The following is a 27,806-nucleotide window of genomic DNA, read 5'->3' as shown; positions in this document are numbered from 1 at the left end:
GTCTTAGGTGTTACTGGTCTGATATTCCAGCAGGACCTCTTAGAATATTCTGGAAGTAATTTTATTCCAAAATCTTTTTACTTTGTAATGAATCTTTTTTAGGACAGCACTGATTGTAGCTTTTCCATCCAGACCTAATCTGGGGACAATTTGAAAAATAATGTGAGCTTCTCTTCTAGCTGCAAGTAAAGACACCTGCCATGCAAAGTGAGCTTGGTAATGCACTCTAGAAATTAAGGCAAAGCTGCTAAGAAATGAAAGTACCCAAAGGAGAGGGAGCGCTACAGCTTTTAGGCTTGTGCTGCTCACCTTCTGCCAAAATGAGTTACTTGAGGCCAGCCAGGTACACCCTGATATCAGGGTATTTTTAAGCTCACACTTGTCCCATATTTTATTCAGTTGATAATTATTCATACTGTCATCTATCCACTGAGATCAAGAATGTGTGGAGCTTTTTAATTTTAAGTGTAGTGGTCAACCTTACTTCAGTAATTAAAGTGTTACATGCAGAGCTATACTGTGTGCATCTCAGATATTTGCATTTTGGGGCATTCAGAGAAACTACTCTCTGTAGCTAATAAATTCTTGTATTCCTGGTATTTGGTAGATTTTGCTACATAGCAAAATGTCTTCAATACCTATGAGTTTTTTGTTTTATGTTGTGGCAACTGTATAATATGAAAGGCACTAAAATTGGCTCCTTAGGTTTGTTGTAGCTGCTTTTGTTGATAATTGTAGCAGTCAGAGAACCCAAAAGATCCCTTTCTAAGTTTCCAATGTGCTGTTTGTATTTTGGCAGCTCTATGTCGTGATATTGGATTAACCTAGTTTGCTGCTGACGTTGAAGAAAGCTTATGTTGCAATTTAGGAGGCAGAATAAAGCTTTTGCTTAGATCTGATTTATAACATTCTAGATCAATATGAAAGTCATCCCTGTACTGGAGAGGAGAGGACAGTCACAGATGTTATCAACTGAAAGTTATTATTTGTCCATCTTCTCCTCCCCACCCACTCCATCGTTCCTAAAGAGCATATAGGGAGGCTTTCTTTTCAGTTTTTGCCTTAAGATTTATCTGATGCAGTGTGTGCAGCATTTCTGGAGAGAGGAAGTAAAGCAGTTTAGCTACTTGGGGCTCCTGATGCAGCTTGGATAATGGTCTGCTGGGTTACGTCATTTTTATTACACTAGCAAAAAAAAGAAACCAAACCTAGTGGAAAGGATGTCTGTCTGGCTGTACTGTATATTGTTATGCCACCCTTTTTCTTCTCTAGTTTTAGCCAAGTTCTGTTCTGACTGCTGCCCATTGGCTTGGGAACATTTGGAGCTTTTAGTGAGGGACTCAGTCTTGTGTTTGATTCCTTTGTTGAAAGGGAAAATTGCTGGCAGTCAGGTAACTCTGAAGCTGTTCTTAATTTGTAGTGATGATGGGAAAAAATATCCATGGCAGTGTTTGGTAGGATGTTAGATGAGAGTCTGGGAGATGAGAAGCTAGCTGTGTTCCTTTGAGACAGTCTGGAAGAGGAAATTTCATTCTTGCATGGGTCCAGCTGAGAATGCAGTTCACAAGGATAGCATACTTCATTCCTCTCTTCTTAATTATTTCTGTGAGACTGTTGCTTTTTTTAAGACTTTCAAATATCTTTAGTTATGTGGTTGATTAGCAGGCTTACTTGTGTTATCAGAAGGGTAAAAAGCATGTTATTTCTTTCCCTTCAGTGCAATAGAAAATTCCCGTGCTGATATCCCTGTAGTCAGCTCTAGTGAAGCTGAGCAGTCAGAACCTGACTGTGATATTGGTGGGACACTTGAGGCTGACCCTCAGAGTGAGCCTTCCTCTTTTGTCAGTCCACCAGAAAGGTGAGTATTGAAGTAGGTTGTGAGTCTGAATAATTTAAAGGTAATTGTTTCTGTCCTGGCCTTGCAACAAACATTTGCATGTGCTTGCTTATCTACATATTTGTGTGTGTGTTTAATATTGCATATGGCTGAAAATGTGATCATTTTATAGGTCCTAATACTCTTAAAACGTTCAGCCTTGCAGGTCAACATATAGAGAATATATCATCTTCACACGGCAAGGGAAAGAAGACAAAATCTGAGTTTGAGTCGAAAGTTTCAGCAGCTGAAAAGGGGGCAGATGAGCAAAAATCGGCTCTGAATGCCTCAGAGAACTTAAAAAGGGAGGTAAGTGGTACTGATGCCCACTCAGTGCGCATGGGAGCCTAATGCCCTCTGTTAGGTTGTCACCATTGTTAAAGAGGAGTGATATCCCTCTCTTTTTTCTGATTGTTGCTGTATAAATGCACAGCCCTCACATTTTGAGCACTGTGTGCAGTTCCAATATTGCCATCTCAACAAGGGTATAATAAACTGGGAGAAAAGGGCAGCAAGGTTAATCCATTGGCACAGAGCAGTTTTTCTGAGCTAAGTCTTCAAATACAAGACTTGGGGAAATCAAATAAAACTGTCTGGAGCAGAATCCAGAAGAAATGTTCTTCCTGTGACAGATAGTTAAGCTGGGACTTCCCACAGGGTGTTGTGGATGCTGAATATTTTTACATAGGTTAAGAAAAAAAAAAAGAAAAGGATGCGGTGAGTGTTGCATGGTCCAGGTAAGCTTATAGAAGAGAAATCTAAGGATTGAATCTTGACTGTCAGGAAGTTCTTGAGTAGCAAGCAGGTGGCTAGAGGCGAAGATGACACTTGGAAAAAATACAGAATGTTTGGTGTGTTCTTATTCTTTCCTAGGTGTCTTATTTGGCCGCTGTTAAAGTGGGATACCTAGCTAGACAGGTCTTTTGTACTTCACTGTATGACTGCTTTTATGCTCTTACTGCGAGGCACTTCCTAAGGGATACTTCTTTTTAAGTAGGTAAAGACCAAGGCCATGGCAATACGTTTTTTGCTATTTCGAGATCACATTTAAACTGTCACTAATAACTGGTATTACTCTCTTTTCAAACTAAGAAGTTTTTCCCAAGATTATTGAACAGAGTCCAATGTGCCTTAAAATAATGACATGCAGTCAGGAAGAGTCTTCTAAAGAACTTACTACAAATAAATTGGTGTAAACATTATTAAACAACAACAAAAAACAAGCCAAGATTCTCTTTATTTAACCTAATGCTTTAAAGACTGCAATTGAAATAATTCTGGCATTGGCCTGATGTCGTAGTTAAGCAAGAGCATGATTTGGCATTGCTTAGTCAGTTGGTTTTTCACTTACCACTTTTGTCATAGTCCAAGGAGGATCTTATATCCTGAACTTTCTTGGGAGAAGAAGATACAGGGTGTTGTTTCTTAGGTTCTCTCATTTCTAAGTATATGTGGGGTTGTATTTTTGGGTACACCAAATCAAAAGTTCTGTTGCAGCGTAGTCATGTGAAGAATTCTGTTGTCACTTCTGTCCAAATATGTGGGTTTGACTCTTCTGAGGGCTTTCAGCTATAGAACTATATATAAAATAATTCTTAAGCGTAGAGAAAATGTCAACCTACAAAGCAGTCGTTCTGGAAACTACCTGTAAAACGTTGTCTACGAAATTACCTCTGTGCTTGAAATGTCTAGCAAACGCTTTTCATGCATCTGGTGGTGTGCTGGAAATGTGTTTGTACAAAGGAGAAGTTAAGACTTGAAATGGTACAGCATGTGGTTAACTTAAAAGGGTTGCTGCTTTGTCAGGCAAGTCCAAAACATTATTTCTTTGATCATTAAACACTAAATAAACCATTTAAAAATAATAATTCATTCTGCTGTTTTCTGAGGTATTCAAAAATTCCAGGGGACCTCGAATTCCATCATGACCAGCATTCATATCTGAAGATTTCTGTTACAGGGAAACCTTTCCTCCTTAGGAGGAGGAAAAGCAAAAATCTTGGAAGAAAAAGCAGGCGTTTTATGAGACAGAAGGCTTATGTTTTACAAAATGTATTAGTTTACCCACAAAAATTACCAGCCTCTCAGTGAAAGCATCTATAATTCTGGGAGGAAATCATTACATGTTTGGGTTTTGGGTTTTTTTCTGGCTTGTGAGCTTACCTTGTACCTTGGCACTAAGTTTTTAACATGGCTTCAAATGATGTATCTGCTGTTGACTTGATGGGAGCATGCTTTTTTTTTTAAGCATTCAGGTTAAACTTTGTTTTCATGCTTGGTACTTAAAAGATTGACAATTGGTGGCTTTTCTTTTGCAGAAAGACTATAAGAAAACTGGAGAAATTGACCCTACGTCGGTGATAACCCCAAAGGACCCTGGAGACATTCCAACGTTTGATGAATGGAAGAAGAAAGTCATGGAAGTAGAGAAAGAAAAGAGTAAGTTCAGGATTCATTGATTTAGTCTAAATACAGGCCACTTTCATCTTGTCTCAAATTTGAATGGTGAAACTGTCTGAATTTGGAATGGTGCCTGGAACTTCATTTTTTCTATTAGAACTACATAATTGATAGGATTTATTATATAAAAGCAGTGAGCAGCAGTTCCCTGAAAGTGAAAAGACTGTTTGTTTGTGTGGTTTATTATAGTAGCAATATTTTCTTGTTCCTAGGTCAGTCAATGCACCCTTCTGCTGTTGGTGGGCAGCATTCCACAAAAAAAGTCCAGAAAAATAGAAATAACTATGCCTCTGTAGAGTGTGGTGCCAAAATTCTGGCAGCAAATCCAGAGGCAAAGGTAAGCATTTACTAATTATTAGTGTGTATTATTTCAGTTTTCTCGTAAGCAAGAAGTACAAAGTACACTTACTTAAAACTCAACACTGATTTCTGAAGTAATCCTTTATTTTTATGTTTGGATTTATTGTCATTTTTGATTTACAAAATTTGAACATCTATCACCTGTCCCTTGTTTTAAGAGGGATGGATAGAGAAATTTATGTCTTTAAGTGAATTTGGAAGGGGGTGCAGAGTCTACTCAGTACAGAAATTGAACAAAGCTGTATTAAATAGCTCGCCATAGTTAATAATTTGTGATTGCCCACACATGACATAATGTCTCCTGTGTACTATCTTGCTTAGAATGTTATGAAACTTGGTATTAGTCTATGTAACTAATATCAAACTTATTTTTTCGGTGGGGGAGAAGGGGGAACCTGTTGTTGCTGCATTATTCTCTACCATACTATTTAAAATACTAATTCTCTTCTTTATACAGAGCACTTCAGCTATTTTGATGGAAAACATGGATCTTTATATGCTAAATCCTTGCAGTACTAAAATCTGGTAGGTTACTGAGGTTTGCTTGTATGACAGGAGTGGTTATAGTTTTTCATCGCGATGGGACTGTATGTATCCTGTGGGACTGACTTGACCTTGGTGTGTCTGCCTGAAATATTTGTGTAAGGAACTTTGGATTTATTGTGTACCCCCTAGAATTCTGTCTCTGATACTGAGAAGTAAGTTTAAGCGAATAACTTACTCACTTTAGTATTTGTAGGTTTTGCATAATTATAATCTTGCAGAAGAGAAAGCACTGAGTGTTAAGTAAAGATTTTGGTTTCTTTACCCAGCTGTCAGATAATTATAGGACACATCATTGGCATTTACCATGTACTAACTGGTATTTCAGGTGTGGTTTAAATGTTTGCTATCCTTAGTTTTTAGTTCTGTGACTTCTTGCCTTTGAGTACCAGGTAGACGTTCCTAAGCTAGATAGCAGGTAAATGTCACTGGTGGTTTTGAAGGGAGCAACAAGTGATGCCTCCTTGTTGTACAGCATTTTTGTAGTGTTCTTTTATACCCAGTGAAGGATGCAGTAACAAGGTAAAGGATTGTAACTGTAGAAGGAAAAGTGCTTTTTTTAAAAAGAATTTCCTTTTTGTCTTCAAGGTTTGTTATTGAGCTCTGTGAACCAGTCCAAGTAAAGCAGCTTGACATTGCAAATCACGAATTATTCTCTTCCACTCCTAAAGACTTTCTGGTGTCTATCAGTGACAGGTATGTTATCAAAACCTGCTCTTCTGAATGAAAAATGAAGTCATTATTAAATAGATGTCTTTGTAAAACATGATGTCTGTATGCCTGTTACTGTGCAAAGTGTAATTCATTGTGAAATTACATCAATTTTCCTTGTGCATATGATCAATTACTAGCATTTTTTCCATGGAAAGGCAACTGTGAGGTCCTAGAAGATACGGTTTGAGTTCTTTCCATGCTTTCTGTATTTTTTCTTGCCACCTTAAAAATTAAGAGGAAAAACTTGTTGAAAAATGGCAACGAAGCAGTAGAAATTAATACAGTAGCTAGGTAGTGGATGGCAGATCATAAAATGAACACTTCTAAACAGAATGCTACTGGGGTTGTGGGCTGTCTCCTCCCTTGTCATTCTAGACCATTTTCACGTGGCTTAAACTATCTTCAATGCTGAACTCTGTCCAAAAAACCCCCAGGCTATTTATTAAAAAAAAAAAAAAAAAATGCACCACCAGGGAAGTGGAAGGGGTAAGAATACTGCTGAATGGCTGATTAAAGGGTGGCTTTATTGTGTGTTAAGCAGTGTTGTACCCCCAGTACTTTTGGGAGTGAGCAAATTACTGTGGTATGTGAAAGAGGAGACATTTGCACAGTGTATCAAAACCCCTCACTTCGGGGCTTAAAGCATGTGGATTCTGATTTTCCACACTTGTTGCCTATTTCTAACTCTACTGTGCTCACAGTTTTTTGCTGCTTGCTTACAATAATATTTACAACCTATCACTTGTGTGTCACGTTTTTCGGTGTTCATTTGAGATGACTTTTTTTCAGTTCCAGAAACTTTACTGTAGGCTGGTTGAATTTCAGTAATTGGATCAAGTGAAGAGTTTAATCCTTCATGGGCTTGCACACTGTTTTAAGTTTGTGAAGAGGTGCTGCTGAGGTTTTGTGTTGGGACTAGCTTTATTTTGCAACTGTTCTTTCCATAAGAAAAAACACACTGCTGCTATCTTGCAACTGGAAAAAAAAAAAAAAGGGGGGGGTTTCTGTGAAAAGGCATTTTGAGTAACTTCAGCAAATGTCTGTAAACAGTGGGTTCTTGCACTTCATTTGCTGGCTCCATTGTTTCTTTTCTAGGTATCCAACAAACAAATGGATTAAATTAGGTACTTTCCATGCCAGAGATGAGAGAAATGTCCAAAGCTTCCCTCTGGATGAACAGATGTATGCAAAATATGTTAAGGTAACTTAACACTGTAAAAGCATCCATGCTTCTCAGAGAAGGAAGGGTTTGCTGGGCTTACCCTGTGTAACAGAGCACCCAGAGAAACACGTTATCAAAGCACGCTTTACCACTAATTGCACTAGTTTCATTAGTGGCCCTAGTGTGATTGGCCACGTACTAAACCCTGTCACGCAATCACAGGAATATTGCCTTCCTCATAACGGCAACTGAGAGGATCTTGGGAAGCACCTATTACCTTGTGTCCAAGTCCATACTTAGTTGCTATCTGAATTAAGAAAAATCCAGCCAGTGTTCTATTCTGTTTGACTTAACCAACTGTCTCCTGAGCATTTGAATTCTAGTTCTCATCAGTAGACTCAGAGTGCAGTTTTGCAGTTACTCAATCCTAGCTGCGACTCATGCTAATTATTTAGAGTTACGGCTACTGGAGCACTTGCCATGATCTCTCTGCCTTCAGAGTACCTTGCAGCAAGCTATCTTTACTCAGGAGACTCAGAGACAATAACAGTCCGTAAATAATGTGGTATTTGGACTGGGGTAAAAGCTTTTATGAAAATAGTGGGATGTAGTGGAGGTTTAAATTCAAGTAAAATACAGACTTTTTAGGTCCTCTGTAGTGATGTGTTATCTTCCAATTATGGTTCTTGCAAAAAAAAAAAAAAAATTTATTTTTTTTTTTGCTACTGAATTACGATTTGTGCTTTCATGAAGAAGTAGCTATGAATGATAGTTATCTAACTTCTCTACCCAGAAATTCTGCATGAGTCACAGGATAAAGATTTCATTTATTTTTAATTCTGCTTTCTGGCTGAATTAATGCCTTAAGGTAGCTGGAGTCCTGCATGTCACTGAAGTTCCAGAGTTATGTTAGATGCTTCAGCACTTCATCCCTTGGCGAATACTGTGTTCTGCCTTGAATAATTTAGCGTGCTAACATTTTCAGAGGATGGTTTTTGTAATGTTTTTATAGCACAGAAAGTAAGCAAGTTCTAAGCATGCCTAGTCCACAGAGGAAGAATCCAAAAAATTTTTTTAAAAGTTTGATTTTTTTGAAGTGGCTTAATGAACTTGTATCAAAAATAATAGAAAATTTTCTATTAAGAGTGTTTTTATGTGATTAGTTTTCTTGATCTCACTTGCAGATTATTACGATCCTTCATTGTTAGTGTCTACATAGTGGTCAAACAAATGCATTCTACACTTGCAGATTAATTTAGATTAAATAAATATTGGTGTGTAGTCAAGTTCCCACTATAAATACACAGATGACTGAAGCTTCCAAATGTATCATCAGATGCTCTATACATTTTCTTCCAGTAGTGTTTCTATAAATTGAAGCATGTTATATTGAACTTGAAGCAGCAGCAGTACAGAGAATGCATGCTATGAAGGTTTTTTCCTTTTGAGTCACTTTCTGTAATCTGTGCTCTTTAAGGGAAAAAAATACTCTTAGTAAATTTAACACACTTCAGTATTCTCTCTGAAATCATGCTGCCTAGAAAAACTGAATAACGTAAGTTCATTAATAAAACACTTGTTGCATGTTACCTTCTATCTGCAAGGTACAAGGGCTAAATGAAATCTTGCTACCTAAGGCAGATGAAGTAGTATTGGAACCTTATCCTTCATAACTTGTCTTCTTAGGCATTTACAGTACTGAATTAAAACCAACAAAACTCTGTAGTTGCCTGTGGCATGTGTTCAGCCTTTGTACTGACATCTTTTTTTTTTTTTTTTTTTTTTTTCCCCTTTTTCTTGCTTCAGATGTTCATCAAGTACATAAAGGTTAGCAACCTCTTCTTTGGAATGATGAATGCATGGGGCTTGGGGTGTTCTCTGCTGCGACTCAGCACTTTAATGCATGGCAAGAACAAATCTTTCAGTGTCTTTTCTGTTATGGGCAATCTACAAATCCCTCGAGTAAACAAAACTTGCAATTTCGAGGTTGGATGTAGATGTTAAATGAAATGTTAACTCTGGGTCTTTGGAATTTTATTTTAAGTACCTCTTATTCTTTAGGTGGAGTTGATATCACACTTTGGATCGGAACATTTTTGTCCTTTAAGTCTTATAAGGTAATATCTTAACTGTTTTGCTTTGTCTTTCTACCTCCTTGCAGTGAGGATTAGTGTGTTCTAATAATACTTGGGTAAGAAGTTCTAATTTTCAGTATAGTTAAGTTAGTTGGAAATACTGTGAATTGAAGTAGTAGCCTAAATTACCTGCTGTGTAGCACACGTCACATCTGTTTAAAGAAGCTTTGAATCTTTTGATGTGATTCTCCTGTATGTAAGGAATAGTTTGTATTTGGGGGGGGGGGGGTGTGGGGGGTGGTGGTGTTAGGAAACAGGAGTGTGAGCAGCCTTACAGGAGGCCGTGAGCATTTCAAGGCTGACCAAGCAAAACAAGGAGCAAGTGTTGAACTAAAAAGAGCGGGTGTGGTGGGTGTTTTTTGAGAAGCTGCTCTGTTGCATGGCACCCCAAGTACATACAGTTAGTAATGCTTGGAATATCAAAATGGGAACAACGGCATGTGTGTGTAGTTCAGAGAATAATCAGCCTCTATACTGCTTCTAGAAAAACAACTCCAATTCTCCTGTCAAAGCTACGTCAGGACTTGAACCTGGGAACTCTAGTGTTTAAGCCAAACCATATTTTCAGTTGACGAGGCTGCTTTAAATTGGATTGATTTGATTTTTGCAGACCAGGTCAAAGAGAATATAGAATGCAAAGTGAGATAGTCATGAATGGATACTCCTAAATTTAGTCATAGGTGAAGCTGAAGCGGGATGTGTAAGAGCTCATGGAGAGCTTAAGGCAAGGAAGTCTCGGTATGAATTCAAGTTAGAAAGGAGGAAAAGTCATTTTGGAATTACTGGAATTAAAAACAGGATCTTGTTTTGGTGCGGTACTTGGAAGCACACAGTGGACTTTGTGGATCCAAGGTTGAGAAAATAAGCATACCTGCTGCTTGATCTTGGTTAACTGAAAGCAACTGTTGCTTATTTGCTACATTTTATATAATGTTAATATTGCTTATCTAATTATAAATTATGTCAAGTAATTAACATGATTAATAGACTAATACTAGGTTTTTATTTTCAAATGTTGTTCACAGGGTATTTGGTACTAGCATGGTCGAAGAGTATGAAGAAATAGCTGATTCTCAGTATCAGTCTGAACGACAGGAACTCTTTGATGAAGATTATGGTAAGCAAATAATTTCTGTGTCTTTACCCATTCAGATGTGTCTTGTGCTAGTCTGGTGACTTCTTGTTTCCTGCATATGCTAAATGATTTGACTGCTAACTTTACGCTTAGTCTTGTTGACAGTATTTCAGCATTTCTGGGCTTAACCAACAATCATTTTAACTTTTACACAATGCGTTAGAACTATTTGGAGGGTTACTTTAAAATGGTAGTAATAAGTCTCTATTTCATTTGGCAGGCTGGGCAATAATATCTTCATGCCCTGACAGTAGTAAAGGATAACTAAAATAATCAAAGCAGCTCATGGAAACAGCTTTATTCTTAGAGGCTATAGCCCATTTCCTGAGATTGTTTGTATGATCAGTGCTGCAAGTGATTAGGAAGGTGCTTAATTTGCCTCGCAGACTTAGTGTTTAAATAAAAAATATGAAAACACCTATCTCCAGTCCTCATGAGGAGGAGGGGGAAAACCCTATAAAAAGCTCAGCGAGCTGCATTCATGTCATGAATCCTCAGGAAACTGAAGCTTGAACCCTGAATCTCTAGGTTTCTTATTACTCGGAGCTTGATATTTCAGTATGTAATCTCTGACCTTTATTTACGTAGCTTTATTTTCACACTGTCAAACTGACATAGTTGAATGACATGTTAAATCTTGACTGTTTTTTTTTTTTACCCATGACACATTTAATTTTGATAATCATAAGTGTTCTTCTTTATGCATAGATTATCTATTGGATTATAATACAGGAGAAGAAAAATCTTCAAAAAATCTCCTTGGTTCTGCTACAAGTGAGTATGATTTCTTAGAAAAAGTATTTCTGTGCTGAAACAAAATGAGCTACTTGAAAGTAGAATGACACTTTGTCAGGCAGCAGCTACGACTCTTTATTTTTCTGCTGAAACAATTTATTGTGATTCCTGTTTAATTTCATAGGAATAAATAGTAACAGTTCAAAGTTGGGGTATTGTTCTTAAAGTGTTCTAAAAATAGAACCTTTCAGTTCTAAGGATCTCTGATTTTTGGAAACTTTGCTTTCTGTACTTAAGGATCCTGAGCACTTAAAGTAATACAAATGTTATGTAGGTCTAAATAACCGGTATTAAAGTGCTGTAGGACCTTAATTATTCAGAACTTGGAAATCTTTGCTTAATTAAGGTACTATAGGAGGCAACATAAAGATTTACTTTGTACAGCTTGAAAGGAAGGGATGGAGAACACTGTTTCTGAGAAGGCTTTATGTAAATATTGTAGCTTTCATTCTCTTCATAAGAGCCGTGTATGTTTTTGAGAGAACTAACGGGTTTTGACTGTCTCTTGTCACTTTTCCATTGGAAAACCTCCAGATGTGGGGTTTGTTTGGCTAAGAATACTTGGATATTCAGTTTTACAGGTGTTCTTAACTGCTGAATTATTTAGGATAGTATCAGCTGCCACACAATTTCTTCTAAAGAGCTCTTACACACTGCGCCACTCTTCCTTCTGTCCTATTTAGTGAAGATTTGTTACTGTAGCGTAGATTTACACTCGGAATGAATGCTCTTTGGGCTCAGGCTTTCCTTTCATCCTAGAGTGGATCAGAGCTGCAGAGTTCTTTGCTACAATTTCCTAGAACGTGGTCATCGCTTAAAACCAAAAAGGTCTTGGCTAGGAATATTGCACAGCTTAGTGCAGTTTTCAGAGGGGAAGTGGATAGTGGAAAAGGCAATTTATTTTTAAACGTTAGCCTCTCACTAATGAGATGAGAGAAAGCAGTCTGTTCTTCCTTGACACTGCTTATCTTTTATCTGTGGCTTTCAAAGTTTCTAACTTCAAGCTGTCTTGATGAGGCATATTCACATGTTCTGTCTGCAAGTGCAGTTTTGCAAGTTTCTTGTTCACTATCTGAAAAACACAGTTGACTTTTGTACTGTTTTTTGAAGATGAAAAGATTTGAAACACCTATTGCTGCTAGACAGATGAGCACTGAAACATTGCAGTGATCGTTATTTAATTCTGGCTGGTGGATCTTGTTTTTGAGAACTTTCACCTCTGGCAGGGTAATCAGTGTTTCTTTTTCGAAGGAATACTGAGTTTGTGGCTGTCCAGTTTTTTGTGATGGATTTTTTTTATATGTGCATGCTTGGACAAATAAGATGGGCTTCCATTTTGCATTGTTTGTCTTAAATAGTGGCAGATATAGAGTGAGGAAGAGGGACCTCTGAGGAGGAGATGGTGGTCTTCTCAGACACTTTATCTCACAGAAGTATTTTGCAGTCTTACCCTAGTCTAACGTGTGAGGGTAGCTCACTGTTCTTCCTCCTGCTGTTCTAGACTGGCAGGCTTCTATACCGACTCTTAATTCTTCCTCGTTTTCTGCTTCTCCATCGCTAATAAGAAACCATTCATACTTCAAGTTTAACGTTTTTTGTTTGTCATAACTTTTCAAAGAATACAGCCCCAGATAAATATGTAATTCAGGGATGTATTTTCTGATGCGTTCTGGAGGAAAGTTAAAACCAAAGATCTGAATGGAGCTTCCTGGGGTCTAAGAAATTTGCCATTACTACTAAAATGCCTCTTTAACTTTATGGACCTATCCACGTAACGTACAGTACAGATGTATGTTGGTGGATGGGGGAGAAATGGGCAAAATTGGGCCAACTTTTGTGTGTTTACAGTAAGGTTCCTCATCTTCTCAATAAGCCTGGCAATGATGTTTGCTTTCGATATCAAGACCAAAGAGTTTGCTGCATCTAATATATGTTCCGATACAGAGCAAACTCTCTTTGCATTTACTTCTGTGATTTTCTGGGGGGGAAAAACTGTTCTATTTAAGAGATCCTTAAGTGTATATATGTATCTCTAAATATCTGTGGATATTTCTTATAGTTTTCTTCTAGTTGCCTTGACTGATCTAAATTGCATCGAAGTAACAGATTGTAAAGAGTAGATTTTCTTTTTCAAATCTTAAAATATTTAGAATTGTTATGTTGCAGCAGTATCAGCCAAATGTAAGATTCAGAATTAAGGAGGTATGATGCAAAATGACAAAAGAGTCTGACCTAATCTGAATGAATCTTCAGACTTCTGCGTCTGTCCTTCAGTGGACATCCTGTGTTCAAGGGCAAAATTCTGTCTTGCTTGTTAACAAATGACTATGTCTTAACTCACTTCTTTAGTGCTATTATGACAAATGATCCAACTTGTCTCTAATAGAGTTCCTCCATTTGGGTGTTGAAGCTCTAAATTTCTGGCTTGGCACCTCCCTCAATGGTTCACACACTCAGATTGTCAGAAAATTCCATGCTGAAATATTCTTCTGTTTGTCTTGCTGTTCCTTGCTTTCCATGGGTAAATGATCAGCAAGTACTTCTCTCTCACTGGTGTTGGAGGGGCTAGCTGGATGACACAGGCTTGCTCTAGCTGACTTAGTTTGGAAATTGTTGCAGCCTTTTCTGTGAGGGAGTTTTGAATGGGGAGGCCGGACATCTCCTTTCCTACTGCTGATGTAGACAAACCACATTCAGAGTGCAGCCCAAGGCAGCGTGTAGAGATTTGTACCGAGGTGTTCATAGGCAGAGGTTTGGGAAGTTATTGGGAAGACTTTGCTTAGCTGCTGGAGCCAGCCTTAGTTGAATAACTTAAGCAGAGGGGTACTGTGTATTGAGCTTTTCTTTCAATGTTTACATTGGAAATGGGACAAACAAACTTTGTTTTAGCTGTGTAGAAGCCAACTGAAAAAAGAAGGCTTCAATAGGCAATGACTGGTAAAAGTTAGATATGGGTTTTCAGATACAGGTTTTTAGCTTATAAACTTATCCTTTAAAAGCAACAGATACATCCAGTGTAATAGAATGACTGGATTTTTTGTACGTCCTTATGCTGTGATTAGTTTGAAGCAGGTGTTACAAAATAGCAGATTGCTCAGTGGTACTAATCGCTGGGCCCTCTGAATATATCCTCTCTGATTAGTTGTTTTCTCTTTCAGATGCTATCTTAAGTATGGTGAATATTGCTGCTAATATGCTTGGAGCCAAAACTGTTGAGTCGTCTGAAGGTGAAGGTATATATATATATATATATTTTTTTTTTTTTTTAGTTGAAAAGCATTCTGGAAAGTTTAATTTCTTTTTGTTCTTTTATTTAATTTTTGTGAGGGGTTGGATGATCTACGTTTAAATGACTTTTTTCACCTTTTATTGCGTAACTGATTAGTGCCATAGAATTCTTACCCGTCTGACTGAAACATGGAACAAAGATGGTGAATTTGCTGAGAAGGGAACAGATACAAAGATAATGTATATGTTTGTTCAGCTATATTCTGAGATCTTTACTCTCTGTATTACCCAGCTTCAGCTGTAAAGTCTAACTTGCTGCTTCTTCCTGAAAATATTTTGAGACTGTCGATAACATTGTATACGTAAACTGTCAGTAGCACTTGCATTCAAGTAACTTTGAGTGGCATCTGCAGTTAATTTGGTAGTACAGTTAATAATCGGGGGAAAAAAAAAACCCCACCAAAACCCCACCCCAAACCCCTCAAATTCATTGAAAACAAACATGGTTCTTGAGTTCTTGTTTTCACATTTTCCTCCTACCTACAGCAGGGAACGTAAGCGTGTCTGAAAATGTCACTGCCACCCCTGCAACTTCAACAGCTGCACCAAGACTGCCTGAACCAACTCCTGTTCCTTCACCAGAGTAAGTGATTGGTGTTGGGGTTTTTTTTCCAGTGTGTTCCTAGCAGAGATTACAATGCACCAGTCTGGAATCTTTGGTAGTAGAATGCTCAGATATGGCACACTACCTTAAACAAAAAGGCGAGTATTTGGTGAAATGCCTAGTGTGCTAATGTACTAGCCAGGGAAATTTATTGCTTTAGTTACTGTTTATAGCTAATCAAGTGTTAAAACATATCATAACGGAAATAAATGTTAAAATAAATTGCTGACTTTGTTTTGCTACTCTTAGCTGTTGCAGATTTCTTGGGTGGAAACTGAATGGGTATTCTTCCAGATTTTGCAGGTTGTCTCCTGGAAGGGAGACTAATTAGGAGTGTAAGTTGTATTGCTGAAACTTCATTTAAATTGTATTGACAAAAATTCTGATTTAGAAGCTTCTATTTTTTTGCTAGGCTTGCCTTGATGAAAACGTATGTGCAAAAATATGGAAGTAGGTTGGGAGGAAGAGTTGTATGTAGATATTCTATGGTTTTTTTTTTTCCCCAGTTAATTACAATTGTTTAGAATTGATTTGGCTACTTAGAGCTGAGACTCTAGCTCTTAAGTCTTAAGACATGACTTGTGCTGTATTTAGTGATTTTATGCCTTCCTAACACTGATTGTTGAGAGACTGAGGAAGGTCAGTGGGAAGGTTGCAGTGCTTTCATTTGCATTTGAAGATGCAGCAGAAGAGTAAGATGCTTGCCATGTAAGAACTTGGTGCTGTTTGAACTGATGACTTTTCAGGGGTGAGGGAAGGAGCAATATCCTATTGAGAAGGCTTGCTGTTTCAGAAGCAAGGGTTCAAATAACTTGTTTGCAAATTGGGATTGAAAAACACCAGAGAAAATACTAACTTAGCAAATTTCCGACTGTATCAAAACTGGTCTTTGGTCACTGGAATAAGCTTCGCTGATTTTCCAAAAGATCTTACTTTTGCAGTCTTCCAGAGCAGGCACGTAAAACTGTTGAAGTAACATCCTGTCTTTTAACTCTTTCTTTGTAGACTTGTTACTACAGATATTCCACAGATAGATAAAGAGCAATTAATTGTGGATTTGACAAAAGAAAGTCCTATTGTTCAGCTAGTACAAGAGTATGAAGAAGATACAAGCCAGTCAACGGTAACCTTGCTGCCCAGTGATGATCAGGAAGAAGACACATCAGCATGGTTTGAACTTGAGACAGAAAAGTACTGCTATGACATGGCAACAGCATGTTGCATTTCCACCTTTTCAGAATATTTGTTTAAATGGTGTTCAGTTGCAGTAGCCATGCATCGGCAGCGTAGTAAAACAGAAAGTAAACAAAGAAAAGATTACTCTGCCAGTGTTCAGCAGCCACAGGCAGTTCTGACTGAATCTATACATACATCAATAGATGAGCCTCTGCCTGAGCAATTAGACAGCAAAGTTGAACAGCCTGGATCTACTGTTGCAGTTGACTTCAGCAGTGTGGTCCATGAGGAGGTCAGTAATGAGACCACAGATTCAATTGAACTGGAACCAAGCCATCCTCAAACTGTATCTCAGTCCCTCCTCCTGGAAGTTACGTCAGAAGTTAAGCCATTGCCAACAACAGACATGGCGTTGGAGCCCGCAAGAGATGATGCAGGCCAGGTAGCACCAAGAGCGACTCCCCAGATGGACATAGCTGAGATCAGTGCAGAAACAGAAAAGCCCGAGAGCTCAATTGCAGAAGAAAACCCTGTAACTTCTGAGACCAATGTTGCCACTGAGGTAAAGGAGTTGAGCACAAGAGAGACTACTGCTACGCCAGTGATTTCAAAGCTTCCAGAGACTGTTCTGCAGCCTGAACATACAGTGGGCATGTTAGCCAGTGATGCTGGAGAAGGAAAGGAAAGCACTCCAGAAATGCAGAAACCTGTTTTGCCTCTTGTTGAGTCTTCTGTATCTGCCGACACAAAGGAGGAGGATCAGGCAACCGAAGAAGCTTTAATGGCAATTCCGGTCTCTGGGGGACTGCAGAGAACAGCTACAGACTTCTATGCTGAATTGCAGAATTCAACAGATCTAGGCTATGCTAACGGAAATCTTGTTCATGGATCTAATCAAAAGGAGTCCGTCTTCATGCGCCTTAATAATCGCATAAAAGCTCTGGAAGTAAACATGTCTCTCAGCAGCCGTTATTTAGAAGAACTTAGTCAGAGGTAAGTCTGAGGAAGACTGGTAAGAGTCTGCTGTATGTAAACACGATTTTAGCCAACTATGTGAAGGAACATACACATACACAAGGTAACACAGTGGAAGCTGAGTATCACCCAAGTCACAGCACAAAGCCTTGTGGAAGACTGAGAAAAGTACCTAATCCTAGGTAGCTACCAGAGACCTAGATGTCTGCAGGTCGCAAGGGTTCCCCTTCTGTATTTCAGATACAATCACATTTGGTTTGTTTTGAGAAATATTGCTGTGGGTTTTTTAAAAGGATAAAGCGTTGCCAGGATGTAAGCGCTAATCCTGTCTGTAATCCTTTAAACAAAAAGGCACATCCTCCTGTTGCTATTAAACTGAATGACACAGACCTACAATGCCTTCTTTACTGAATCGATTGTTTCCACTTAAACTACTGTTACCTGTAATAACTCTTGTTGAAGAAAGGAGCATGGAGAGGGAACCCAGAATTTTCTATGACTGATTTATCTAAATTAATGTTTATCCACGATGCTCCTTAGCCATTGGTGAATCAGGAAATCATACCCACTTCAGAACTGGTTCCAAGGAAGGGGCTCTTTGTTATATTTACTGTTGTGTTTCTCTCTTGGCAGTCGTTTTTTTGCAGAGAATTCTCCGTAGTGAATTCTGGTCAACTGGTGCTAAGCTCTAAGGTGTTAAAATAGATTTGACTTTAACCTTGGGGAAAAACGTGGGGAAAAAACTAGGAAGAGACACATCCCTGTTTTATGTTTGAAACTCAAAAGGAAATACCACTTGATGTTTAAATAATATTTCTTTGGACAAAGAGAAGTTTTCCCCTTGCATAGTGGTATTTCCTAAAGACAAATCTAGTGCTAGGAGTTTTATGAACCAGCATTTCAGACCTTTATGCTCTTTGTTTTAGGTACCGAAAGCAAATGGAAGAAATGCAGAAGGCTTTCAATAAAACAATAATAAAACTTCAGAACACCTCAAGAATTGCAGAAGAGCAGGTATGGTTTGTTGGAGTACTTCAGTGTTTCCCTGCTTAGGAAAGTTTACTTTCAAGAAAGAGTTGCAGGGAGGTGCAGAAATTCTCTTTCAATTGAAGATTTCTGTTAGCTGTTCATCTGTCTTTTAAAAGCAACTCCATTCCACGCTTCCTGGTTATTTTCTAAGAAAATTTTTAGATATGTTCCCAGTTGTTTTAGAATAAAGCTGTTTCTAGCTTTGTTTCCTGATATGTATTTGAAGAAAAATCCCTTGTCAGCTGGTACCGGCTAAAAATCTTAACTTTTTTTCATTGAAAAGACATTTATCCAGGTCATTTCCAACACTTGTTTCTTGGTTGTAGCTGCACTCAAACCCATTTTTTTTTTAAACTTGGATTTGTTTTTCATCTCTGATTTAAAGCGTAGATAAACAGTTGCCCTGGTGATGCTGAAGAGACCTATACCTCTAGAAAGGGAGAGGGGTACAGTAACAGCTTATGCCAAATTTGCCTTTGAAAGTGTACTGCATGTAACAAAAGCTTTAGTTCATTCTGTAAAATGTCATTTAAAGAAGTGGGAGCTGAGGGAGGTTTTCCCTGCTCTGCCATCCTAGCTTTCCGGAGCAGCTGTGGAATGCAGCGCTACCCGCAGTGCTGAATAATCACTAAAGCAACCGTGCATGTGGCACAGCAGGCTTAATCCCAACCTACCTGAAAATTTCTGAAGTGCAGTCCCAGGCCTGTAGTTTGCTCATCCATTAACAGTGAAGAAAATCGCGACTTGCCTGAGATCATATGTGTGCTCTTTTCTGCTTTTTTTGAATAGTATCAAATGCTGGTCAGTCTGAGCTTCTTCTCTTGGTTAACCTCCCCCATATTCTGTTCACCTTTCTTAATTTCTCATAGGATTAAGTATCCTGTTAGGGGTCTTTCCAGGAAGGATGTGATAGCAGCAAAGGACTTGTTCCTGGCTAGTTTGGGCTCCTGTCATTAAGTGGCTGGCTGCCTGATCCCAGAGCAGAAGCTATGTGTCAGCCCGCTAGCTCTGCCTGGTCACGTGCGTTTTGTAACATGACAGTACTCATCTTCCTGATAGTCACTGCATGGCGCTGGCTACTTCATCTGCCTTTAATGAAGGTAGCAGAAGTCACCGTAATGAACTTGGCATAATGTTACAAAACATTATATGATACGTAAAAATGTTGATGGTTTTAAGTGTGTATATGACTAATGCTACTTAAGTAGTTTCAAATGTTACATGAAAGTTGTGTGGAAAACGAGGCTGAATAGGTTAGGTGGCTACAAAATGCCTGGCTGTGTCAGACAGAACGCTAACTCGGTACATGTGAGAGGATATGGTCATGGGAACCTGACAACTAAATAGCATGGCCGTGACTCTCTTTAATACAGGATCAGCGGCAAACAGAAGCAATCCAGCTGTTACAAGCACAGCTCACCAACATGACGCAGCTAGTTTCCAATCTGTCAACAACTGTGGCGGAATTAAAACGTGAGGTAATTATAATTCAGCAATATGGCACGAGAACTCAAAGGAAACAGATGCATAAACATATCTCAATTTGAAGAGGCCTGGAGTCTTTAAATGAAGCATCTCATTTGAGAAGTTGTCTGTAGTGTTGCTTTCAGCATCCTTTAGCAGCTGGCCGAGGGAGGGGAGGAAAGTTTGAGTAGCTTGAGCTGGCCTGTGCACAGCAAGATTGGTGGTAATTTCTGCTACAACCCTACTAGTCTCATGATTGTAGTGTGAGGTAATGATAAAATGTAGTTGGAATAACTTAATACTCAGCCTTGTAGGGCATTGCAGTTGATACTGTTCTGTGAAATGATTCATAATGAAATTAGAAAACTAACCACTGACTTTGAAATGGCAATAGTGGGATTTGTTGCACATACAGAATTTTTAACGTATGTCAGAGGGAATGGTAAAGTTCATGCTTCATAAACTTTTCGCACCGGTTGTGTTGCTTTGTGACAGAGCTTCAGTAAAATGGGATGCTTTGCAGTATCCAGCACTTAATTGTCCACTTACATACTAATAGACTCTTGCCATAGGAGGTTTAGTGTGCAAGAGCCTACTGGCCACCATTAGAACTGGGTTGTAGTAACAGACGAGTATGTGTAGGCTGTAATGTCAGCTGACGAAAAGCATTACATTTGAGATAGTATTACATCATGTCAAGTGTGAAACAGAGAAGTTACTTCATTAAGTCTTAGTACACTTTCTTATGGAAAATATGTTACTTTCAGATAGGTTTGAATGCTCTTTGCAAGAGGCAGCGGCTTCTTTAAGTTATGGTAGTACCATAGTCAGGGAAATCTTGTCCTGTGTTACCAGCTAGTGGTTTTCAGCCTTCGCTCCTTGAATGCTGTGTAGCCAATAGACTACATCAGACCTCTGAAAAAACACACAAATTTGATCAAGTGTTTAGTGAAATTGAAGGAAAGTGACTTGAAAACATGTCACTTGTGTTCTTTTAAAGATATTCACCTTTAAAACAAGAAAAAAGTAGTATCATTAAATTATTCTTTGTCTTTAACAAGTATATAAAATTCTTCCAGGTTTCTGATCGGCAAACCTACCTTGTGATTTCTCTGGTTCTGTGTGTCATCCTGGGCTTGGTGCTCTGTGTGCAGCGGTGCAGAAGCACATCTCAGTTCTGTGAAGATTACCTCTCAAAAATTCCCAAAAGTAATCACTACCCTAGCCCCAAAAGGTAGTGTGTTTGTATTTGCAACTAAATTGTTCTTGCATCTTTTACTGATGTAGCGATAGGACGACGGGTAATGGCCTTAAGCTGAAGGAGGGTAGATTTAGATTAAATATTAGGAAGAAATTCTTTCCCGTGAGGGTGGTGAGGTACTGGAACAGGTTGCCCAGAGAAGCTGTGGATGCCCCATCCCTGGCAGTGTTCAAGGCCAGGTTGGATGGGGCTTTGGGCAACCTGGGCTAGTGGAGGCTGTCCCTACCCATGGCAGGGGGTTGGAACTAGATGATCTTTGAGGTCCCTTCCAACCTAAACCATTCTGTGATGCTGTGTTTCCTAAATCCGCTGGGACTGGCACATCTATTTTAATTCTGCAAACTCAATAGCAAAGAGCCATTACTGCTTTGCAGTAATGCTCTCCTGGGAGCATTTTGGGGCTACTACATTTAACGTGCCTTGATAGTGTGTTGCAAAGATAGGACTGTGTCTGTTTGCCAGGCTTTCTTGGGCACCGGAGTGAATGACTGATACTGTCCTTCTGCCAGAGATGTTTCTTAATGGAAAAATGCATATGACAGTCCTGAGAAAAGTGGGTTTTTAAAAAACTTTGTTGATTTTTTTTTTTTTTAAATTATTTTTTCCCCTAGATGTTTTTCCTCCTATGACGATATGAATTTGAAAAGAAGAACTTCTCTTCCACTGGTCAGATCACAGTCTTTTCAGCTAGCTGGTAAAGAAGGTATTACTCACATATTGTACATCTAGTCTCTAGTGTTACTCTTAGTGCTGTACAACGTGTGTGTAACTGCGAGCGTATGAAAATGGAATTGCAGGTTAATGTCAAAGTACACTGGATTGTAGTAGTTCACTTATACATTCTGTAGGACAAGGTGGTTCATGAACAAGTTATCAGACACTCCCAGAACTGTGCTAAATCACACTATAACATTAAGTGTAGTCTTAGCATCTGTAGAGTATAACCAGTAGCATTCTTGGGGTTAGTAGCAATCCATGCAGGCATTCGGGTCTACAAAGCTATGAAGCTTGCAGAAGGCGTTGGTGTTTTTTCAGTGCCAGGCGTGGGAAGTCCAAATGCCCTACTTCTCGGAAGTCCCACAGCCTGTCTTTGAAACTTGGCAGATATTTAAGATCCAAATCTATCTAATCTGTAGTAAGAAAATTTGGGCAATTTATCTTGGTTTGAGTATAAGGAGTGATACGGTCTTTCCAGTATTCATGTTACACTTGGGACAGCTGAATTTTGATTTCTTGGGCCATTGTCATCCTGCAAAAGCAAAAGTGCAGATTATAGTAACTACCAGGTATGCAGCTGACACTGCTTCTCTGGGTGCAGCAAACTTCACGTGTTTTGGTACTGTGAATAAAACTGCATGAAAACCCATGAGTTGGGAATGTGTTGTAATAGACTCGCTAAGGCATAGACTATTTTTTTTGCCAAACCACATTTTTTCCAAATTCTCCCCTGCTTTGGCTTGGAAGATTTACAAAACCCTGATGGAGGAATACCAGACTGATCTCGTGTCAGTCTGAACATCCGTGTCCTTGATAAGTACACACACGTGCTTCTAGTGTCTGTCCTGGCGTGGGCAGGCTGCACGTTAAACACTACTATAGTGGTAACAGTTTGTTTTCGTAGAAGCTCCCTTTTGCTCACTCTTGTTCCTTTTCCTCAAAGGATGTTCTCGGCACCTCCTATGGCCTCATCTAGCAGGAGGTCCAGCGTTTTCAAGTGTGTATCACTGACAGCACAGGGGAATTCCTCTGTGTGTTGACTTCACTTCGGAGGTTCACACGTTCTACCTCCATTAGCTTATCACAGGAGCAAAAACTTGTGTAATAAGTGGACTATTTTGTCACACTGTTATTTATTTAGAATTGCATTGTTCTAGAGCTGGCAGCGTCAGGACTGCTAAATTTATGTTCCCTCTCTTACAGTGGATCCGGAGGACCTGTACATTGTAGAACCCCTGAAGTTTTCCCCAGAGAAGAAGGTACAGTGACTGTGGGGAGGGCAGGCTGGGCTGAGCGTGTTTCTGCCGGCAGGTGGAGCACATCTCGGCTGCTTTCCCCTTCCTAGGCTTGGTTTTTACGCTCTGCTTGTCTTGCAGAACCTAACTGTTTCTCTTTTTTCACTTGTGGTTTCAGAAAAAGCGTTGTAAATATAAAAGTGAAAAAATAGAGACTATTAAGCCAACAACAGAGCCTCTGCATCCAGTCGCCAATGGGGAAATTAAAGGAAGGAAGCCGTTTACGAACCAGAGGGACTTCTCTAACATTGGGGAAGTTTATCACTCTTCGTATAAGGGTCCTCCATCTGAAGGAAGCTCCGAAACGTCATCGCAGTCTGAGGAGTCCTATTTTTGTGGCATTTCAGCATGTACGAGTCTGTGCAATGGGCAGACCCAAAAGACAAAAACTGAGAAGAGGGCTATAAAACGAAGACGGTCTAAAGTTTCAGACCAAGGGAAGCTCATAAAAACTCTAATACAGACTAAGTCAGGGTCAATGCCAAGCCTGCATGACATAATCAAAGGAAACAAAGATATAACAGTGGGAACACTTGGTGTCACGGCAGTTTCTGGACACATCTAAAACTAGCTGAACTTCTCAAACAGGAGAGTGTTTGTTCGTTTGAGAACAGTCTGTGGTATTTTGTGGGAGGATAGTGGGAGACGAAGAGCTCAACTAATTGGAAAGTATTCAGAAATTTAGTTTCTGCCTTTTTAAATAGATGGGATTGTGTCAATCTTGGCTATAAGCTGCAGCTTTACAAGGCTGATAATTTCCTATGAGAACAGCTTGGGGGGGAGGGAGGGCAGGGTTCATTTTATAAAGGTTTTTTTTCACAGTTCCTGGGGCAGAGATTTTTTGAAACCCAGTTTGTTGGGTGGAATAGGGATAAAAGCCTAATCCTCTTCCTTTAGCTTTGTTCCTATTTCTTGCACCTTCCCATATTTATGTGCCTTTTGTCTATTTATAATGCCACTGGAAGAGGGGAGATACAATTGTTTGTCATTTGATTTATTTTGTAATTTCTCTAGCTTTTTTTGAAGATGCAACACTACAGTGCTGTAAAGGGACACGTGTTGGCCTTCAGCTGGACTCAGTAATGTGGACTGGATACTGTAAAAATACTAATGGATGGACTTGCCTGACTAGATTCTGGTTTTGCAAACTCGGTTGAGGAAAATACCTCACTAGGGATGGTAATCACGTTTATTTCCACCTTTGGTTACCCATTGGAGCTGTAGTCTGATGTACTAAATGAGTGACAGTTGCTCTTTAGGATTTCCTGTGTAGATGGGATCTTAGGCTGATGAATTCATTTGCTATCTAAACTGCCTGCTGTAGTTTTCCGAAGGAAACGAATGGGGAAAGCTCACTGTTTCTGTGCTGAGACTTCAGGAAAAAGCTCAGCTGAAGAAGGCGAGGGCGAGCGGGAGCAGCCGGGCCGTTCTCCGAGCCAGCTCCGGATGCATTGAGTTTGCAAAGCCTTGAAGTCTGACGGGTCAGGTTGGTTCCAAGTGGGTATTCCCATAACGTTTGCTTTTGTATTGGCTAACAACTGTGCAGTGTTTGTATGGCTGGTATTTTCATATCCAAGTGTTTTTTATTTTGACTGTGATTGTATATTTGGATACTATAGGATGTGCGATTGCTACAATGTTGAGTGTGTATCTGAGCGAGTGAAACAAAAGGTTATCCCTTTTGACAGGTGTTACAGGTTCACATTGTAAAAAATAAGTTAACTTATTGAGCACTTTTAGTGGTACCCTTTTTAACTGATCTAATGCCTTTCCTGGGTATTGTATGTAATGTGACTTATTTAAAGCCTTTGGTTTTTTTGCTGCTTTCTTGTTAGTTTATGAATACTTTAAGGTGATGTATTTTTGGAGTTGATCTGCACAATTAGCCAGTCAGAGCACATGAACCGGATGTGTTGAAACGTGAATTTGGAAGGGTTTCAAACCTGGATGAGGAAAATATATACCACCTGAGTGCAGCATACGATGTTGTGGAACAAGAGTTTGTAACTACAGAGCTGTAGTGCCATTAGAAACTGTGAATTTCCAAATAAATCTGAACACTTTGTCTTTAATTTACTGGCATTTTTCCTTTGAAAGTGAAACTTGTGGCTTGATTTCTTCTCTGAGAAGGACTAGTCTTTAAATTTCAGTGCAGAACTAGGACTGGGGTCCTATGGGCCATAATAAAGGGTTCACAAACTTATTTGTCAGCCTAGATGTGTTCATCTATTTAAAAAAAGAAAAGGGGAGGAGGGAAGCTGAAGGCTGAGTGATGGTTTGTCTGAAAGTTCAGGAATCCTGGCCGTGTAAAACTGCTAGAAGAGTTTCCAGCAGGTGTCAAGTCACATCTTGACCTGGGGGATCCCTAGAAGCAGTAGGTTTCTGTGAGAATAACTGCATGAGACTTCCTCTTGGTGCTCAGAGCTAAGGTTTGTGAGCAATATGAAAGGCCATCACAAGAAAATGTTAGATAGTCATTTATCACTTCAGAGTTTTCGGATTGAAGCTTGCCCCTTACTGGTCCCTTCTTCCTGACTGATTTCTAGCAAGCATAGCAGCGCTGCATGCAGCCGAATGCTGAATTCGCCAGCTGTCCAGCATCTACTCTGAGCAAACGAGACCTCCCCAGCACTAATTTCTCACTTGAGTGTCTCAAGACTCTGTTTCATCGTAGGGAGTGCTATGACTTAGAAAGCAATTAATTGAATGTGGTGTTTGTTGGGGTGATGGGGGGGGTGTGTGTTTTTGGGGGGGTGGGGTTTTGTGGTGCAGGGGTTTTTTTATTTTCTGGCCTTTCTCTTGATACATGGGTGGTAGAAGTGTGCTTTCCTTTACTGCCCTGGCTATTACTGAGCTGTCCTCATCTGTAAGAATCAGTGGAAGCTGGACATGATGGAATTCTTCACACAGCCCTTCGTCACTATCTGGTGATAAACCAAGGACTGACAGACCTAGAAGATGCCGATAGGTGTAGAACGAGGCCAAATGAGTCGTGATGCAATATGCAGGTGGCGAACGGGTCTCTAACGGGGGTTTATGTTTCCTTGGTTTTAGCTGGCCTCTAAGTGTTGGATGACAGCAAATTTGGTTGTGAAACTGAAATTAAGCCAAAGATGGTGGTGGCCATGTATATTTATCAACTACACAGTATGAACATATAGCTCTGGGGCAAAGAGGGGTTGTCTTTCCTGGAAGCACTGGTTCCATGGATGACCAGAAACTTTCTTCCTCGTCCTTTTCCGTTGTGCTGTAATGGACAACTTCTTACTTTGTCCCGCGTACGTTTGCTTGCTGGACTGGATTACCCCACAGCACTGGTGAGCAATCCTTGAAGACCCCTTGGAAACAACAGCTGAGGAATTGGCAGCACTCCTCCGAGTCAACAGGAGCTGGTGTGAATTCAGCTGGCGTGACGGGGAGCAAAGGCATTGCCCCAATGCAGGCTTTTCCAGTATTTTAAGTACCCGGCTAACAGAAATTTCAGTCGTATGGTGAAAAATACCAGCCTGGGATGTTTTTTTGTGCTGGGTCACAGAGATGGCTGTTAGCAGCAATGACTTCTGTGAATAAAGCACAGCTATCGTAGAGTCACTGCTGGCATGTGTCAGCCAAGGAGTCACTTTCATACTCTCACAAATACACTCCCTGACCATTTCAGCTATGTCTAGATCTAAACTTTCCAATCAAAGCATAGGTTGTGCCTCAGCCACCGAGAAAATCAGCATCTGAAGGGACCTACGGAGCCGATGGTGCTACTGCAAACTGGAGAGTGTTTGTTCTGGCAGTAGACTGGAGATTGAACCACAGCTTCCGCCTGCTGCTGCCGTGCTGCTTTTAATTTTTTGTAACCACTTTTATTTTTTTTAAAGGCTCTTAATGTCAAATTCTTACTGCTTAATGTTATCCTTTCATGTGGGCTCTTGAGTCATTTTTTACTTCCAGTTTTATTAATGTCACAGTCTAGCTTTCAAAACTTGATTCTTTACTCTGGTGATACCATGTCTCTTAAATTGGTCGTGATCTTTATATGGAGAGAATAGTTTCTAATGAAGACAGCTTATAAATCGTGACAAATTCCTCTGGCATTGTGGATACGTAAAGGGAGGGCCTAGTCCATCTTGTAGTATCACGTAATCGGGTTGGACAGTTGTCAGTGTGAAATACCAAGAAGACAGTATGCGTACGCAGCCGCGAGGGCTCCATCCTTGCAGGTCTTGAGCCCGAAGTCAAAAATATTTAAGCAACACAAATGCTTCCATAGGAGGATGGGTAGTCAAACGTACACGTTGTATAAGCGTTTGCCAAACTAAGGTGTTTAGGTTCTATACATCAGGCATCAGAGTGGAAATCCAATATTTTTAAAATACACAGACTCTACCAGTTGTGTGGTATTGGTAAGTAGAAAACTGAAGTATAAGGTGTCTCTGTGCGGCTTCTGCCAAGTTACAGTGTGAGATGAAACAAGACGGAACAGCTTAACATGCTTCACTTCATCGGGTACAAACATGTTCCACTTCATTTGGAACAATTACAGAGCAGAGCCCCGACCACAAAGTGCTGTGGGTAGGCATCGAGCAGCGTGTCTCATCTCCTGGAAACCCTGAGTGTCAAACGGCATCGGGTACTGCTGAAGTTTGTAACAGCTCGAGAGGAATTGGTGTTCCCGGAGCTTCTTTAGGTAAAATGTGTTAGCTTAGGAAATGATAGCGAAACTCGTCAATCTTTCTTACGCATCCCTTCTCTAATTTAAGAATAGTAATGTTAAAAGAAGATAGCAAGGAGCTTTCTGCTGCCTTGCTGCTGTCTCTCATATTGGA

General features: G+C 39.6%; 1 protein-coding gene across 2 annotated transcripts in view; it reads left to right on the top strand.

Moving 5' to 3' along the window:
* The window catches only part of SUCO (SUN domain containing ossification factor), a 52,335-nt gene extending 27,274 nt beyond the window's left edge, over positions 1–25,061 (top strand). The window contains exons 5-24 of one of the 2 annotated variants that reach the window (XM_075760255.1): positions 1,718–1,858; positions 2,035–2,185; positions 4,195–4,315; positions 4,549–4,673; positions 5,154–5,221; positions 5,828–5,935; positions 7,049–7,154; positions 8,922–8,942; positions 9,177–9,232; positions 10,276–10,367; positions 11,094–11,159; positions 14,339–14,413; positions 14,955–15,051; positions 16,078–17,241; positions 18,150–18,237; positions 19,626–19,730; positions 20,796–20,950; positions 21,589–21,680; positions 22,898–22,953; positions 23,108–25,061. In XM_075760255.1, coding sequence (XP_075616370.1) covers positions 1,718–1,858; positions 2,035–2,185; positions 4,195–4,315; positions 4,549–4,673; positions 5,154–5,221; positions 5,828–5,935; positions 7,049–7,154; positions 8,922–8,942; positions 9,177–9,232; positions 10,276–10,367; positions 11,094–11,159; positions 14,339–14,413; positions 14,955–15,051; positions 16,078–17,241; positions 18,150–18,237; positions 19,626–19,730; positions 20,796–20,950; positions 21,589–21,680; positions 22,898–22,953; positions 23,108–23,554 — 3,334 coding nt within the window. In that variant the 3' untranslated portion in view covers positions 23,555–25,061. The remainder of the gene's footprint in view (positions 1–1,717; positions 1,859–2,034; positions 2,186–4,194; positions 4,316–4,548; positions 4,674–5,153; positions 5,222–5,827; positions 5,936–7,048; positions 7,155–8,921; positions 8,943–9,176; positions 9,233–10,275; positions 10,368–11,093; positions 11,160–14,338; positions 14,414–14,954; positions 15,052–16,077; positions 17,242–18,149; positions 18,238–19,625; positions 19,731–20,795; positions 20,951–21,588; positions 21,681–22,897; positions 22,954–23,107) is intronic. The other variant, XM_075760256.1, reaches the window with a different exon arrangement.
* The last annotated feature ends 2,745 nt before the right edge of the window (positions 25,062–27,806 follow it).

The sequence above is a fragment of the Balearica regulorum genome, chromosome 8 (genome assembly GCF_011004875.1).
Source record: "Balearica regulorum gibbericeps isolate bBalReg1 chromosome 8, bBalReg1.pri, whole genome shotgun sequence".
Taxonomy (NCBI): Eukaryota; Metazoa; Chordata; class Aves; order Gruiformes; family Gruidae; genus Balearica; species Balearica regulorum.
The sequence above is the reverse complement of the archived record's forward strand: the minus strand, read 5'-3'. Positions and strand labels throughout refer to the sequence as shown.